General features: G+C 46.5%; 1 protein-coding gene and 1 pseudogene across 1 annotated transcript; one reads left to right on the forward strand and one right to left on the reverse strand.

Moving 5' to 3' along the window:
- Window positions 1-1528: 1528 nt before the first annotated feature.
- On the reverse strand, window positions 1529-2516 carry LOC102979322 (centromere protein P-like; annotated as a pseudogene).
- A 9542-nt stretch (window positions 2517-12058) lies between these two features.
- OLIG3 (oligodendrocyte transcription factor 3) lies at window positions 12059-12862 on the forward strand. The gene has a single exon (XM_007130592.2). The coding sequence runs from the start codon at window positions 12059-12061 to the stop codon at window positions 12860-12862; it is 804 nt and encodes a 267-aa protein (XP_007130654.2).
- Window positions 12863-16011: the final 3149 nt, after the last annotated feature.

The following is a 16011-nucleotide window of genomic DNA, read 5'->3' on the forward strand; positions in this document are numbered from 1 at the left end:
CCACTGAGCCTGCGCGTCCGGAGCCTGTGCTCCGCAACGGGAGAGGCCGCAACAGTGAGAGGCCCGCGTACTGCAAAAAAAAATTTTTTTTAATAAAAAATTAAAAGAGTTTTAAGATACTTTGATTTTTTAAAATATGCAATAGTCAAAAACATATAGGAAGAGAAATACATAGGCATTACAGCTTTAGGGTTTTCTATTATGGTAGATTTCCTTCATGTCAAAAATTTACTTGTTGTGAATATGAACATTAGTCTTTCCAATTACATTTATAGTCATGTGAAGGAATTCCAGCAGTGCCTAAGGCCGAAGAGCCAAAGTGCCATAGAGGCTAGTGAGACAATTTCTATGGAATCTCCCTACTTAAGAGGCATGCCACATCTGACACACTCTCCAAGGGTTCTGTCTGGGACTAGCCTGAACAAATTATATGTATATTTAGCTCCCCTCAATTCTTAAATTGGTCCTTGAACATCCTCTCCAACTGTCCATTATTGTAGACCTGTCCACGGTCCTCCACTGGAGCTAGAAATTCCCTTTGCTCCACATCCTACCTCAGAGATGTCACTCACTCATCTGTATACTCCATCGTCTTCCTCCATTGGGGAAATTGGCAGATTTTTCTTGTGTTCTAATTCCCATATTCTTGGCCCACCTTTGCCGTTGCTGGCCTTAGTTGCACCGCATATCTCTTGCTTTTTGCCTGGGGCTTCTCCGACACAAGGATATGGAGCACCAGTGGGGACTCCCTTGTCACTCTCATGTGTGGCCCAGAACTGTGGAAGCCTTTAATGGCCCATGAGCAGCCTGCACCAATGTGGGGGTGAAAGGTACTGTAAACAATGGCTAAATGCTTCTCCATTTCAGCCCTTGGGTGAACACATCAAAGATGTATTCTATACACTCATGAGAAAGAACAAGAGAAATCAAGTCCCAGTTGTCCATAGCAGTGATCAACTTGATAAAGCACCTTTTCATTAACTGTTCCTCCTGCTTTGTTTCACTCTCCCCCAGGCCCTCACTCCTGCTCTCTAGGATCATTTTCCAAATAAATCCTGCACCAAGAGAAACCAGGCTAAGACAAGAAGACATAGCTCATTTTCTCAAGGTCTATCCTCGGTGGCTCCAGGACAAGTACCTAATCTGTTTAAATGACCAATATTAATAGCAGAAGCCTAAATCTCCCATCCATAGTACCCTTTAGGAGATTATTGGCTCTCTCATTTTAGCACCTAGACTATAACACAGTAAGTGCTGTGTTTTACTTGATTTTGTTCCCCAGAAACTCTAACTGTGCTGATACATAGGAGGCACTCAAGAAATGCTTGATGAATGAATGAATGAAAACGATGCTCTGTGTTTTTGTTTTGTTTTTTTAAGATATCTGTGGTAGGACTCTACGGCTAGGCAAGAAGAGGATTAAGTCAGTGCCAATCATCAGAAAGTCTTTTTTTTTTTTTGAATTTAAATAACTGTGTTTATTTTTCATGTCCTGACAACTTATATATAATGTGCCATAACTGTATAAACATGTTCTAGAGGTAAGGTTTCTAAGTGGAAAAGAGCAAATTTTTATATTCAATAAAATCACATGCCTCCAGGTGCAGCATCTTACTTCTACGTGTAGTTGTTCACTGTTTGGGAGCTAGTTGCTTGCCTCTGTGTGAAGTGATTTAATCAGACTTTCCAGAGTGGCTTCAATGCCCAGCACGCCCAGTAGGGTTCGGAAGCTGAGAGGAGCAGTTTCTATGACTCCGTTCTTGTCCAGTTCCAGGGCTTGCAGCGGCACTTTGGTGAGAAGATCCAGCTTTGGCAAAACCTTCCCTTCTTCATCTATTTGTATCCTCCAAACAATTACTAGTTCAAACCCTGGTGGGCTGGGTCTCCTGATGCCCATGCAGCTGGAGGAGGCCCCCTCTGAAAGGTGCACAGCCTCTGGGTACTTTTCCTTGAAACGTTTAAATGTGCGCTTACGATACTCACACCATTCCACAAAGAAGTGTAGGCTTCAGAAAAGCATAAACAGATCTCTTCTTTCTTCTGCTCTAGACACAAATTCACTTAATTCTGAATATTTGGTGGGTTCCATTATTATGCTGAGGTCAGTAATAACAGAAGATAAACTCCTCATTCTGGATTTCCAGAAGCTGAAATTCAAGTTGAAACGTAATCATGTGGCAATTTCCGGATAATCTGTGTCTCTGCAATACTTTCTTTATACTCTTTTCTGTCATCTCAGTGCTCGTTAGGTCCTCTGTCTTCTTGGAGTAATGTCTTATACTGATGCCAGTAAGCGTACTTAGAAACTGAAGTTCTGATTCTAAATGTCCAAGATGACTTCTCATATCTTTTGACAATTCCCATCCTTCAGAATCTGCTTGGTATATGTCTCGAAATGATTTTCTGGTGGCACCTTGGAGCAACCAGGATGAATAAGTCACAGAAGAGGAGGTTCCGGGAGCACTTCCATCAGAAAGTCCTTTAGGACAAAGTAGAGCAGGGCTTCCAAATCCCATAGTGCAAGTGTCACATACCTGCTCCTCTATATGAGGCCAGTCCTGGTCTAACAGGCCCAAAGAATCCCTGCCCTGAGCTAAGGGTGTCAGGGATGGGTATATGATTAGGGGTTCCAATAAGAAGACTGGGCTTGTAAACTTTTGTTGGGGACTCAGAATTCAAATAAGCCTACTGGTTTCGAGGGCTTTCCCTAAGAGGAAAACAAAACAAAATTTAAATCATGTTTCTTCCAACAATCTTTCTTTATTTCTAATAAGCAATCGGATACTTTCCTCTCTCTAAATAACATAGTAGGAAAGTATCTGATTGCTTATTAGAAATAAAGAAAGATTGTTGGAAGAAACATGATTTAAATTTTGTTTTGTTTTCCTCTTAGGGAAAGCCCTCGAAACCAGTAGGCTGAGAACTTGTCACAGTACCTTCTAAAGCTAGTGGATTCTGTACTTCAATCTCATTTCTAAAAGTCATAACACTGTCGAGGTACCAGCTCCAGCATCTGAAAAGTCCCATGGTATGCCTTATACTACTAATTCTCAACTTGCCAGGGAGTGGAGGCAATTCGAAAGGATGTTTCCTGCCTTAATTTTTAAAATTTATTTTTAAAAGCCATACTTAATTTTTAAAAGCCATACTAGGATTACATTTTTACAAGGCAAACTATAAAAGAATAAAGCTGAACAAACACTTTTGGCTGGTAAAACTATATACAGAGGACAGGGTGAGAAAATATTTTATTTCAAAAGCATAATACTGCATGATTTTAAAAGGTTTGCAAAACACTGTTATTTAATCCTCATAATGGCATATGTCATGACTATTATTATTTTCATTGTGCAGATGACAAAATGAAAGTTCAGAAATGGTAAGAAACTTGTGTAAGTATGCACATCTGGGAAGCAGCAAATCCTATCCAGGAAATTTGACGGGTTGTGAAGTCTTTTTTGTGTAATATCTACCTCTGGTCTTCATACCATAAGGAGAGAACTGTCATCAATGGGGAAGTGGCATCTCTATGTTTGGTACCTAAGAGTTTTCCAAAAAAATAGTTTATGTTTCTCCAAGAACTCATCTTGGAAGATGAGTATGGTATTTGGAAGCTTTGGCCAGAAGACAGCTTATTAAAGAAACCTACACAATATTCTTTGTTGATCTGTATTCTTTGCTGATGTTTGTTTTCATTCCCTTTGTTATTGATGGCCTTCTCAAACAAGGATGGGAAGGACAACACAAACATTGAGAGAAACTATGCCCTTTTTATTCTAGTCCTGTCTTTAAAAAGGTTTTCAATCCCTGGCTGCATATGCCCTTTAGATTTTAGTTTTTAGTTCCTACAGCTGCTTATTGAATAAAACTCTTAAGTTGAATTGGTTATAGACTCTCGTTTGGCCCACGTCTTTCCTGCCACATGTATTTTTCAGCAGTATTTTTATGTTGGGTATCTGTTCTTGGCATTACTTTCCCAAAGGCATTATTTTCCATTTAATATAATTACTTCAAATCATAAATCTAATGGGAGCAAAAGAGCTATTACCCCTTGCTTTATTTTCACAGGAGACAAAACTTTGATAAAGATAAAGAGAAAGGGCCATTCCAGCAAGTATACTTGCAAATTTTATGCATAATAGCATTTAATATGTTTGACACAAATAAATCACATATAAAAGCTTTTCCCAGAGAAAAATAATTATGACTCTGGAAAGAATTTTAAGATAAGCTTATAAATTCACATCAACAAAATAAAAATTGGCTTTTTCTAGCAATGAATTTCTAGTCGTCTTGTATTCTTATTGAACTAAACGCCTTGTTGCATTATGAGCAATTATTGGGACATTGGCGTTGTCCCTCAGTATAAAGTGGAAAGCTTTTTTTTCTTTTTGTCATTGGAAAAAATTAAGAACTTGTTTGGGAACCCCGTTCAGCAGCGCTAGAAGATCTATACTATTAATTGTTTTTAATTCTATTTTTTATCAGGGTTTCAGTCTGATAGTGTGCTCTGTTTGCCACGTGACCTCTACGGCAGTTTTGGAGGCGTCCCAGTACTCAGAAGTCCCATCCCAGAAGAAGTCCTCAGTGCTTTCATTCTCACAGCTTATCTGAGGCAATTTGACTGGCTCAACACATGGCAGGATGTATGAATGGAGAACAGAGCGCCATAGAAACAGTACACTTGCTCTTCCTCTCACTCTGGAAAACAGCCACAAGTGGGCTCTGTATTAAAATATTAGAATCAATGTTAAAATTTTCATAAATTTATAAAGTAAACATATATGTGGAGATCATACAAACAACTCTTTAAAATGCACTTAAGGGTGCGATTAAGTTTATGTATTACGAACTAAGGACACTTACACAGTGTGTTCCATGCCCTCCCCTTCCTTTTCCCCCTCGTTACAAAGTTGTTGTTTTTTTCCTAAAAGTCTACCCATATTTATTACACTTGCCATAATAAAAAGAAGAAAGTGCTAAAGTATCTAACTGAAATGCTCACTTCTGTGAACATAGATAGTCCAATATTCTGCTATTTCCTCATATCAAGTGTTATAAAATAGACAATCAAAATTACTAAGACAAAATGAGGGTTTGGAAAATTATCGTTTCTTTCATCAATATCTTAAATAATGTTATGCTCTGAATGTTAATTTCCACTATTACTTTATGTTGTAAAAAATAACATATTATCCCAAATGTATAGGACTTTTTTAGTACCAGTTCTTGATAGTTGAGAATATCATTTCAATGGTTAAGCAGGAGACTCAAACTAGTCTGCAAGTGAAATATAGAATGATTAAATATCTACAAATTTTGAGTAATAATTTGTTTCCAGCCTGCTTCCTCTCTTCAGACCCCATTCCCCAAAATAAAAGAAAAACAGGACTTGAGGCTTGAATTGTCTGGATAATTGCTTTAATTTTATTGTATATTATAATATTATATAAAGATGAAGGTGAAAATTCTGCCAATATTGTAAATGGTGACAATTTGGCTTTATAAACTTTACACTCAGACTGTTGAGGTTATGCAAACAAAATAAAACATGTTTTTCTATAAATAGAAAAACACAATGGTCTAATGAGAAAGGAGAGTATATTATATTTCCATTTATTTTTAGAAATGATGAAGCGGAGTTCACCTGGTCTGTAGTGCAGATTCTCTATAAAATCAATCAGCCATGGAAATGTTGATTTTTAAAAACTGCCATTTTGACTTTTCAGGATTCCGTAGAAGACTCCTTGATTATCATTTTTTCAAAATAATGTGTGTAAATATATATTTGATAGGCGTCAATGTAACATTTCAAATGTAACTCTACTTATGAACAGGTGTGTAATATGTTTTCCTTTGTCCCTGTTAACATCTGAAAAATAACTTATTCCTTTCTATTTAGGACTCAAAGCCTTCAAATAAATATTTTAATGTATTTAACTTTATGCAATTGTACCTGTAAGTTTTGGAACGCGCATGTATAGGTGTTTATAATAAAAAGCAGTGTAATAAATTGACGACATGAATGTTAACATCTCTTTAATTCTCTGTTGCTCTATACGCAGGTCCTTACATTCTAATCTCTTTGTGGTATATATTTATTTATATACTTTATGTATTAACCTGAATTTACTGAATACAAAATGAAAGTAATATATATGCTACACAAGATATCTGTCTCTAAAAGAAATATTTATCTCTAAAATAAAACTAAATTCCTTAAGCATTTTAGCAAAGACTCCAGCAATATGTGTTACATTTAACTATCTAATTGACTGTACCGAGGAGATGATAAAATAGCTTCCAAAAGAAAAAGCAGAATTTAATACTCTGTACTACTTTATATTAAGATATCAAATTGTATACAGTGGCTTTAACTCTAAAATCATAAAAGAAGTCAATTAATAACAATAAAATACTAATAAGAAATCATCTACTTAGTGCTTGTTAAAGTATTAGTATTAATGGAGCCACAAATCCAAAATGTCAGGACACATGCCAAGAATCTGTGTGTAAGTATGCAAATTTTAATATAACTCATCAGTTTAAGTGATGGATCACCAGTGATATTTAAATCAACCTAAATGTTCCAATCTTGAGGAAAAATGTTTTCAATTTATTGGCTTTCTTTAGAAGGAAAACTCAGCAGAGGTTTTGGCATTGCGCAGATGTTTCCAGCAAGGGGAAAAAAAGCGTACTGAAGTATGCTCACTGATTGAGCAAAATCCTATAAATGAAACCCAGAAGTTCATATCTCCTTTGACTTCTGTCAGTCTTTAAATAATTATAACGAGTCTGTAAGTTCTAGCCAGCCTTGATGCTTACGCATCTTTAAAATCAAACTTCTACTTCTGCCAGTGTATTAACTTGCCTATATAGTCACATAATTAGCACCTCATCATTTTATGCTATTCTGGGACTTCCTCTCATCTTCCAATCTCACATCCAACATTGAGAAAAGCAGTCACTATCGCCTCATAAAATTCTGCTGCCCTTCAACTTCTGCTATTTTTCTTGTATGAAAATCAGATGTTAAAAAGATGAGGAGCAATACTGGACACATCATGAGTGTTCAAGATATTATGTAAAATATGGGGAAACGCGGAAAACTAAAACACGTTAGTCAGTCGGCCCAGATCCATCCGCTTGGGCCCTTCTAGCGCCTAGGGTTTTCAGTTGGGCATCTTCGTCTGCGGGGGTGGGAGTTCAGCACCCTCACTACACTCCATCACTTGGGATGCGCTGCTGCGAGAAGAGATCATTCCTGCTTGGCTGCGATTTATGTTGGCATTTAATTTAAAAACTAGATGTCATTTTTTTTTTTTTTTTTTTTTTTTTTTTTTTTTTTTTTTTGTAACGGCTTCTTTGATCAACCTAACAGTCTGGATGACCTGGCCGCCATTGCTATTGTTGCGAAGTGAATGTTTTACTCGGCAGATAAAGAAAGAAACTACTTTTTGAGAAGTTCCTCCGTGGTCAACTCGTTTTTAGGCTATTCCTCCGGTTGCGCATGACGGAGCATCTTTAGAGATATCTGGGTTTCCCTTTTATCTCTTTTGTTTTGGAAGGGGGATTGGGTTAAAAGGTGAATCCCACAGGGCAGCCTCCTGCTGTTCGGTCTCGGCCAAAGTTTCTGCCGGTCAAGTTTGAGGCTTGAGCAAGAGAAGCCCGCGGACGCTGTGGATTGACCGGTTCCTCACGGTAGCCGCCTGGCAGGTCAGCCAGCGTGACATTCGTCGCTGGCCTCTTACGAGGGGCTGGGGAGGGGTCGCTCCTGAGCCCAAATCGCCGCGGCCTTGGGTAGAGCGGCAGCTTCCGGAGAGGAACTCGGTGGCTGGAACTGCGGAGCGGTGGCCGTCGGGCACCGAGCGGCACGCCCCAGGCATCGGGTAAGACACGGTCCCCGGTGATCTGGAGGTGGGAAGGGGTCAGGAGGAGCCCCGCAGCCTCTGGAGCGCGCGGTCCCCGGCGTTGCGTCCTGTCTGGGGATGCAGAGCTGAGGCTGTGCGCCCGGGGCACGTAACTCCATATCGGGTCCCCGCGCCGACCCGCTACTTTTCAAGGGTTATGCAAAGGCTGAGAAACTCACAGGCTCTTTCCGGAGCCAGGGCTGCCTGGCGGGAAGCAGCCCGCGGGCCTTGGGACGCACCTGTTGCCAGGGGACGCCCCCCCCCCCCTCCGCCGCCGCGCCCACCCCGGCCCGCCAGGGCGCGGCGTGTGGCCCGAGAAAGGCTGAGAAACTCACAGGCTCTTTCCGGAGCCAGGGCTGCCTGGCGGGAAGCAGCCCGCGGGCCTTGGGACGCACCTGTTGCCAGGGGACGCCCCCCCCCCCTCCGCCGCCGCCGCCCACCCCGGCCGCCAGGGCGCGGCGTGTGGCCCGAGAGAGCGCGGCCCCGTCGCCCTCTCGCCCGCTGCGCTCCGGGCCCGCCTGAGCCCTCTGAAGGCGCCCTCGGCCAGGGCCAAGGGCACGGCGCGTCTCTGGCTGAGGCCACTTAGGGCTGCCGCAGGCTCGGCCCAACGCCGGCTCCCTTCCACTCCCCTCCTTGCACCCGCCGGCGGTGGTGGATGGAGAGACGGCCCATGGAAGGAAATCCGTCTGCTTTTGCCCTCGTGGGCTCGGAGCCTGCTCCGTTTCGGGCTCGGGGGCTTATCCCGAGGGGCCGCGCCCGGGGGTGGAGGAGTCGAGTGGAAGGGAACTCTCCGTGTCCACAATGACTCCGCGAGGCAGGCGTGTGCGAGCAGCGCCAGCGCTGCCTGGTGGACATCTCTGCCTTTGGGGCCCTGGCGAGTATCAACCCACTTTTTGGCGAGCAAAGTTGTGGCTCCTTCACTCACTCTCTCTCTTTTCCGAGGGAAACAAGCCTCCTAGGGGAGTCTGGGACTCCTGGAAGGCCTCGCTAGAAGTGCTTGCCTGGCTGGGGCCCTGGACCTTGCACCATTCCACACTCACACAAAGCGGGTCTTGGGGAAAGGAGAGGGCGATCAGGGAGAGAGGACGCATCCCTAACTGCGACCGAGGGCCCCCGGCCAAGACCTGGCAGATCTGCCACTCCAAGCACCGCCGCGTTACTGAAGCCAGAAGCCCCTTCGGGGTGGAGAGGGTCTGGTCGGTGCAAGCGAGGCCCTGTCGCCCCTTCCCCGCCCAGCGCAGCCCCCCTCGGAGCTGGCCGCGGGCGCCTATGTGCCTGTCTCCGTGGAAAGGCGGTGCGGAGGCAGAGAGGCTTCTGGATCCGACTCCCAGAACCCCGGCTCCAGTCCTTTCGGCCCCACAAGTGAGTTATTCAGTTTGTGTTGGGAGGACTGCTCCTTTTCCCCACCCCCTTTTCCCCCGGCAATTTTACCTTCTCTATCGATTGGCGGGGCGGGGGGAGGGGAGATTTAACCCTTTATTTCATATTGTGCCCTGAGAAAATAGGGATTTTTTTTTTAAAGGTAAAATACCTTTCAGCGGCATGATTTTTCTACTCCTTCATTTGCAACGCTTCTGCTCAAACTAGACTTTGCTACTTCCCGAAATCAGAACTAATCAGCAGCATTCTCATTTGGGGCATGGAATGACAGACGTCGGTGCCCCAAGGGTCAGGAAGGTGGATCGGGAGGACGACGGGGCCCAGGCCTGTGCATTGGCCCAAAGGCGGGGAAGTCGCTTTAGCTCCCGTCGAGCACTCTCTGGCCCACACCTTGATCAGCAGGAAAGCCGCTGAAGCCTGTGGTCTGGACCACGCCTCTTCCCCAGCTTCCTTCCATCGCCTGGGGCGGTGTCCGAATGTATGCAGATGTCCTGGAACCCTTTTGCTCAAAAGCAGCTCGGGGGATGTCATTATCTGAGTTCCCATGGGCGAGTCCAGTGAATTACGAACCATTTCTTTTGCTTGGATATTAGGAGTGCGTTTGGACCTCAATCTTTTCACATCCAATCGAATCTCTTGGATTCTCCGTTTTAAGAAATTTCCTTCTATGGAGGTGGAGGCGACAGGAGGATGAAAGGCTTGTGTCCAATCTTCAGGGGCACTAAGGTCCTGGCCTTGACAAGCGGTGTTGGCCATTTCCTTTATTTTTTCTTTACAGAGAAGCAAAAGTCGGTGTAGAAAAAGCATCCGTTCCAACACTGCGTCTCCCCACCCGACCTGTATTGCCAGTGCTGCTTTCGCGGCGTGACCGTCTAGGAGGCACAGCCTCGCGGAGCGCGCAAACTCCGGCCCTGGGCGTGCATCCCTCTTCTGTTGACCGCTCGATTTGTGTCAATGGAAAGTGAGGCCTCTTTTACCCAGCGAGTCCTGGAGGCTTGCAGTGACTGCCGCGCTGTGTGAGGCCCCAACTGCTCGAGGTTCCGGGATTGTTCCGGTTTCGCACTTTCCACCCAGACACTCAGCCATAACCCAGCGCTTGTCTCTGGTTCCTCCGAGCCCGCAGCTTGGCGGTGCCCACGTTTTTCTAGAGGCCGCCGCCGAGGCAGTTTCCCTTCCGGGAATTTCTGCCTTGCCGCCCCTCACGCTGCTTAGCTAGTTCCGACTGACAAAAGCACAGCAAGACGGAAGAAAGATCGGCGCCGAGCTCCCCACTCGAACCGAAGGCTGCAAACTCCAGGCCTCCTCTTTATCCCCAGAATGGACTGTGCGCGCACGCAAAAGGGGCTCTTCAGATCCTTACGGTGTCGAACCACACACACACACACACACACACACACACACACACACACGTGGTGTACTTTTTGACGCTGAGCTCCAGCTCTCCCCGGACCGCTGATGTGGGGCGGCCCAGCCGGATGAACCCACCCGCCCCGGCCGCGTGGCGCTGAGCTGCAGATGCTCTCTCCGCGCGCACGCACAGCAGTCAGAGGCCCTCCAGCCGAGCCGCAGGCGGAGGCCGCCCCTCCATCTTCAGCGAGCGCCGGGGTCCAGGGGCTGCGGGGTAGGCAGGGCAGGAGCAATCTCCCCCGGAGTTCTTGGGAACCTTTCCAATCCTTAACTCCCTTCCGCCTCCTCGGCTGCTTTTCCTCTCCTCCCTTTCTCAAGGGGCTCTTATTGTAACGCCACGGTTGGTTTGTTTCTTCAGTTCCAGGTCTAAGAAGTTACAGAATCTGGCAAAATTGAAATTCTTTCAGTAATCTATTTTTCAAAACGAAAGGGAAGATATAAAAAGCAAGAAACCCATCTCCACAACAGTGTCAGGGGGCATACCCGTCACCAGATATGGACATCCCATTAAAACCACACCGGAGGGCCCAATAAACAAAATGAACACAGTGTCAATGTTTAGGGAAAGAAGCCTAATGAAATAAACTTCTGGCAGTGCACGCACATCGACGGGCATTCTCCTGCCCCTCCCGCCCCGACCCCCGCGCAGTGAACCTGCCCTTCATCTGCATCTCTGTCCTTGAAACCATTCCACTGAGACTTCTTTTGCCCACATTTTCCAAAAACTTGGGAGTAGCTGTGAAAGGGAGGAGAGAATGTTTCAATTCCTCTTTCGAGCACCACTCCCTTCCTTCGGTTCCTTTAGGTGTGATTTGGTTAGGGAAATCAGGAAGGGGAGTGGGGTGAAGGAAAGTTTTTAAAAAAAAAAAATCCAGAAGGCGCGAGCTGGAGCGGTGAGTGTGTCAATCAGAGGGTTTTGTGCCTGGGGGCTCCTAGCGCTTCTGAGCAGAGGTGTCCCTGGGCGGCCCCACAATGAATATGAATAGGAATCCTTGCTAAATGGGACAGCAAAGCGCACCGCCCTGAATGACGGCACGTCATCCTAAGCAGCCCAGGATAGATAGGAGGGTTCCTTTTGTCTCTTTTCTCCGCCGCAGCTCTATAAAAGCCCCTCATTTTCAGCGTGAGTTGAGTTCAAGCACACACCAACTAGCTGTCCAGGGAAACAGCCAAACCAGAGAGAGGGGAGTGGGGAGGGAGAAAGGCGGGGAAAGGCAGTGCCTCAGCTTTTCTTCTCAGTTCTTGCCGCTGAGACGTGGGTAACTGGACTGCAGCTTTTTATTTTTTTCTTTTAATTCAAGATTTTCTTTAATTTCCTTCCTAAAGGCTCACCACGGTAGGGCCGCATCCCCTGTAATAAAATGAATTCTGATTCGAGCTCTGTCTCCAGCAGAGCTTCATCTCCGGACATGGATGAGATGTATCTGAGGGACCACCACCACCGCCATCACCACCACCAGGAGAGCCGTCTCAACTCGGTCTCGTCCACGCAGGGCGACATGGTGCAGAAGATGCCCGGGGAAAGCCTTTCGCGGGCCGGCGCCAAAGCCGCGGGCGAGAGCAGCAAGTACAAAATCAAGAAGCAGCTGTCGGAGCAGGACCTACAGCAGTTGCGGCTGAAGATCAACGGACGCGAGCGCAAGCGGATGCACGACCTGAACCTCGCCATGGACGGGCTACGCGAGGTCATGCCCTACGCTCACGGGCCCTCGGTGCGCAAGCTCTCCAAGATCGCCACTCTCCTGCTGGCCAGAAACTACATCCTCATGCTCACCAGCTCCCTGGAGGAGATGAAGAGGTTGGTTGGTGAGATCTACGGGGGCCACCACTCGGCCTTCCACTGCGGGACTGTGGGCCACTCAGCGCACGCCGCCAACGCCGTGCACCCGGTGCACCCCATCTTGGGAGGCGCGCTCTCGTCCGGCACCGCCTCGTCCCCGCTGTCCGCCGCCTCGCTGCCCGCCATCGGCACCATCCGGCCTCCCCACTCGCTGCTCAAGGCGCCCTCCACCCCGCCCGCGCTGCAGCTGGGCAGCGGCTTCCAGCACTGGGCCGGGCTGCCCTGCCCCTGCACCATCTGCCAGATGCCGCCGCCGCACCTGTCCTCTCTCTCCACCGCCAACATGGCCCGGCTGTCGGCCGAGTCCAAGGACTTGCTCAAGTGAGCAGCGGGCCGGCCCGGCTGCGGAGAATGAGGGGAGAGCGGCGGGAGGGCTCGAGGTGCCGGGCCGGGAGGGAAAAGGGAGGCTGGGCGCTCGGCCGGAGGGCGGGAGGGAGGGCGGGGGGCTCCCGAGGCCTCCCACACCGTCTGAGAGATCTCAGACCCTACTTGACCGCCGGAGGGAAAGGACTAAAAACCAAACTGCAATTTCTAGGTGGTAGCCAAGGGGGGCTCGAACCAGACGTCGTGTGTCTTGCATGCATGCTTCTTTTCTCCATGCCGCGCCGGCATTTCTCACTGCCATACGCTCTTGTCAAAACGGCATTTGTTGTATAAAGATGGGATCGGTGTAGTTGAACACCGCGAAGGGCCTTTAGAGTCGCTGTCCATGTCTCTGGCTCTGTGTTCTCACCTTGGAAAAGACAACCATCCCTTTTGTGCGAAACAAATGTAAATATTTCCTTGAGATGGATGCAGTTAGAATTGTCTATCCTCTCCACAGTTGTTTTTCTAGAACCAATGGAGAGAGAGAGAGAGAGAGAGAGAGAGAGAAAATCTCAAGACTCAAGTTTTGAATTTCAACTCCGGTCCAGGGCATGACAGCTCTTCTGTGGGTTTTCTTTAAGACGCAGTGTCGGTCGAAAGAATGCATGCACGCTTCTAGATGAATCTCGTCTAAACATGTTGTGCAGGCCGTGATGCCATTTTCCTTGTAACAAGGATTTATGAGGGAATTCTCCGAAGTACTCCGCATATCTGTCTGTGGTTGTAAGAAGTGAAAAAGGGGGCAGAGTGCAAAGACCCAAACTCACGCACAGGCGCTTCTCCCCCACCCCACCCCCTTCAAACTCCATTCCCCACCTTCCTGGGCTGTTTTAGGGGCTGGCGACTGCAAGAGCTTGGGCTCTTTCTGCGAGCTTGCCCCATCCCCCCTTGCTCAGTTATTCTGCATGCGGGGTCGGCTCTCTCCATCATCAGCTTTGAAAACTTACTGTGGTTTGGGGAGGGGTGCCGTTTTTATTTTCCTGAACATTTGCTTGAACTATTTTGTTAGGGCTTCGAAGACAAGACCTGTCTTTATTTTTTATATATTCTTGATAACTATGATATATTTATTAATAACCAGTGTTTCTGGATGAGAATTTCAAATAAAAAAGAACCTTTAAATCCTGGCTTTGCTTTTGCCTAAAATGTTTGAAGATGGAGGTAGTGGGTAAGGAACATGTGGACCCAGTAAGGTATATCTGGGAGTGGGGGGGGAGATTTGGGTGGGTGGGCAGATTCGAAGAGTTTTCTCTGATCATTTACAGGTAAAGAGGTCAGACGCATTGGTGTTAATTATTACAACGAAATATCCTTCAAATGGGGGCCTTGTCCCTGTCGCTAGTCTTGTGATATTTGAGCTCCTATTTCTCTGCAGTAATCAGATCCTCATAAACTCAACAGTTGAGATTTTTTAAAAAAGTGATCTAGAAACCCAAAGTGACAGGAAATGAGAGTCAGAGTGGTGACTGCACTGCCTGTGTTGGCAACAGACAAACAAAACAGTAAGTTAACTTCTTTTCACTTTAGATTGACCGTCTGGCTCTAAAAAAAAATCAAGCAAGTTAAAATCCAGTATATGTTTTAAAAATCAAGGAAGAGTGATCCTAAAAAATAATCAAATGCCCGGCCCCCCACCAGCCCCTTGGCAGCAGGCTCCTCAGAGATAGGGAAGGCCTCTCTGCCTTGTAAGGTGAGCTCAGAGTGATGCCAGGGACAGCCCAAGTCTCAGCATCTCCAGATTTATAGTGGGAATTCTCTCTTTCCTCCCTTCGAAGATCCCATTAGTTGAATGCAAGCTATTTGGAAGTGTTATTGGGGGGACGGATAAAGAGAGAAATAATGGCTAAAACGGGGGTTATTTCAATCGATTACTTTTCTGTCTTCCCATCCCATAACATTTCCAGATAGTTTGTATAAGCAAAAGTAATCCAGCAAGAAGGTTTTGTTTACTTGTTTATAGAGGACAAGAAATCAAGCTCTGGTGATGATAACTCGACCAGCACATGCCTCTATTTCCCATTAAGGATAATGGAAACCTGATTGAAATGTACCACCCCAGCATCTGCCTCTAGCTTAGATGTGACATCACCTCCCTGTTGGCTGAGGCCTAAGCTCGTCTTCAAGAGGGGGAGGCCAGGCAATAGATCTGTCTCTCTCTAGGATCCAGGGTAGACAGCACATCTAGGAAGCATCTACCGCTTCCTAGGTCCCCCACTGCACCTCTCTGGGAGGGCACCTCTGTGGGTCCTGGCTCTAACTCATTCTTCTCCATCTCTCTTTACCCCCAGCTCCCCCACTGCCAGGGAGATAGATCCAAGCGAGGGTCTACAGTGGAGGGTGCTTATTTCCTCTGGTTTTAGGCAGATAAATGGGGGAATAATCGTCTATTTCCCAAGGGTGATTCATTTCTCTGGGTGAGGAAAGAGCTGTTGAGGATTTATTTGAAACCCACACAAGGCAGCCCTCCAGCCTTTCCCCGTGAGTTTATTATTTAGAAAAGAGAGGAGAGGGAGAAGTTTAATCAATCAGGAAAAGGACTTTCCCCTGAGTCACTGGCTTCTTTTGAGCCTTGTTTTCCAAGGCCTGGTCCTGGGGAAAGACAAGGGGCCTGACCACTGGCTTAATGGTGGGCTTCATCCCTTCTCTAGAGCTGGGGCTTCCATTGGGCACCGAAGAGAAATAAGGCCACGCTCCTTGTACCAGAGGAGTGGTGGCTGTTGCACTCAGGAATCCCTTGAGTCCCCTCCAGCGGTCAGTAAAAAGAGCTGTGTGAGATGTAGAGAACAAACGTATGGACACCAAGGGGGGAAGGGGGCGGAGGGTGGTGGTGGTGGTGAGATGAATTGGGAGATTGGGATTGACATAGATAAACTAATATGTATAAAATGGATAACTAATAAGAACCTGCTGTATAAAAAAATAAATAAAATAAAATTGCAAATAAATAAATAAGAGCTGTGTGGTTCACGCTCTGGGGCAACTGTGCTAAAAACAGCCTCGGGCCCAGGTAATTCTATAACGAATTCTCCAACCCAAGTGGAAAACAGACACTGTTTCCAGCATTGAGGAGGCCCCCTAGACTAACTGGTGTCTTTTCTGGGTCACAAA

Source organism: Physeter macrocephalus, chromosome 10, assembly GCF_002837175.3.
Source record: "Physeter macrocephalus isolate SW-GA chromosome 10, ASM283717v5, whole genome shotgun sequence".
Taxonomy (NCBI): Eukaryota; Metazoa; Chordata; class Mammalia; order Artiodactyla; family Physeteridae; genus Physeter; species Physeter macrocephalus.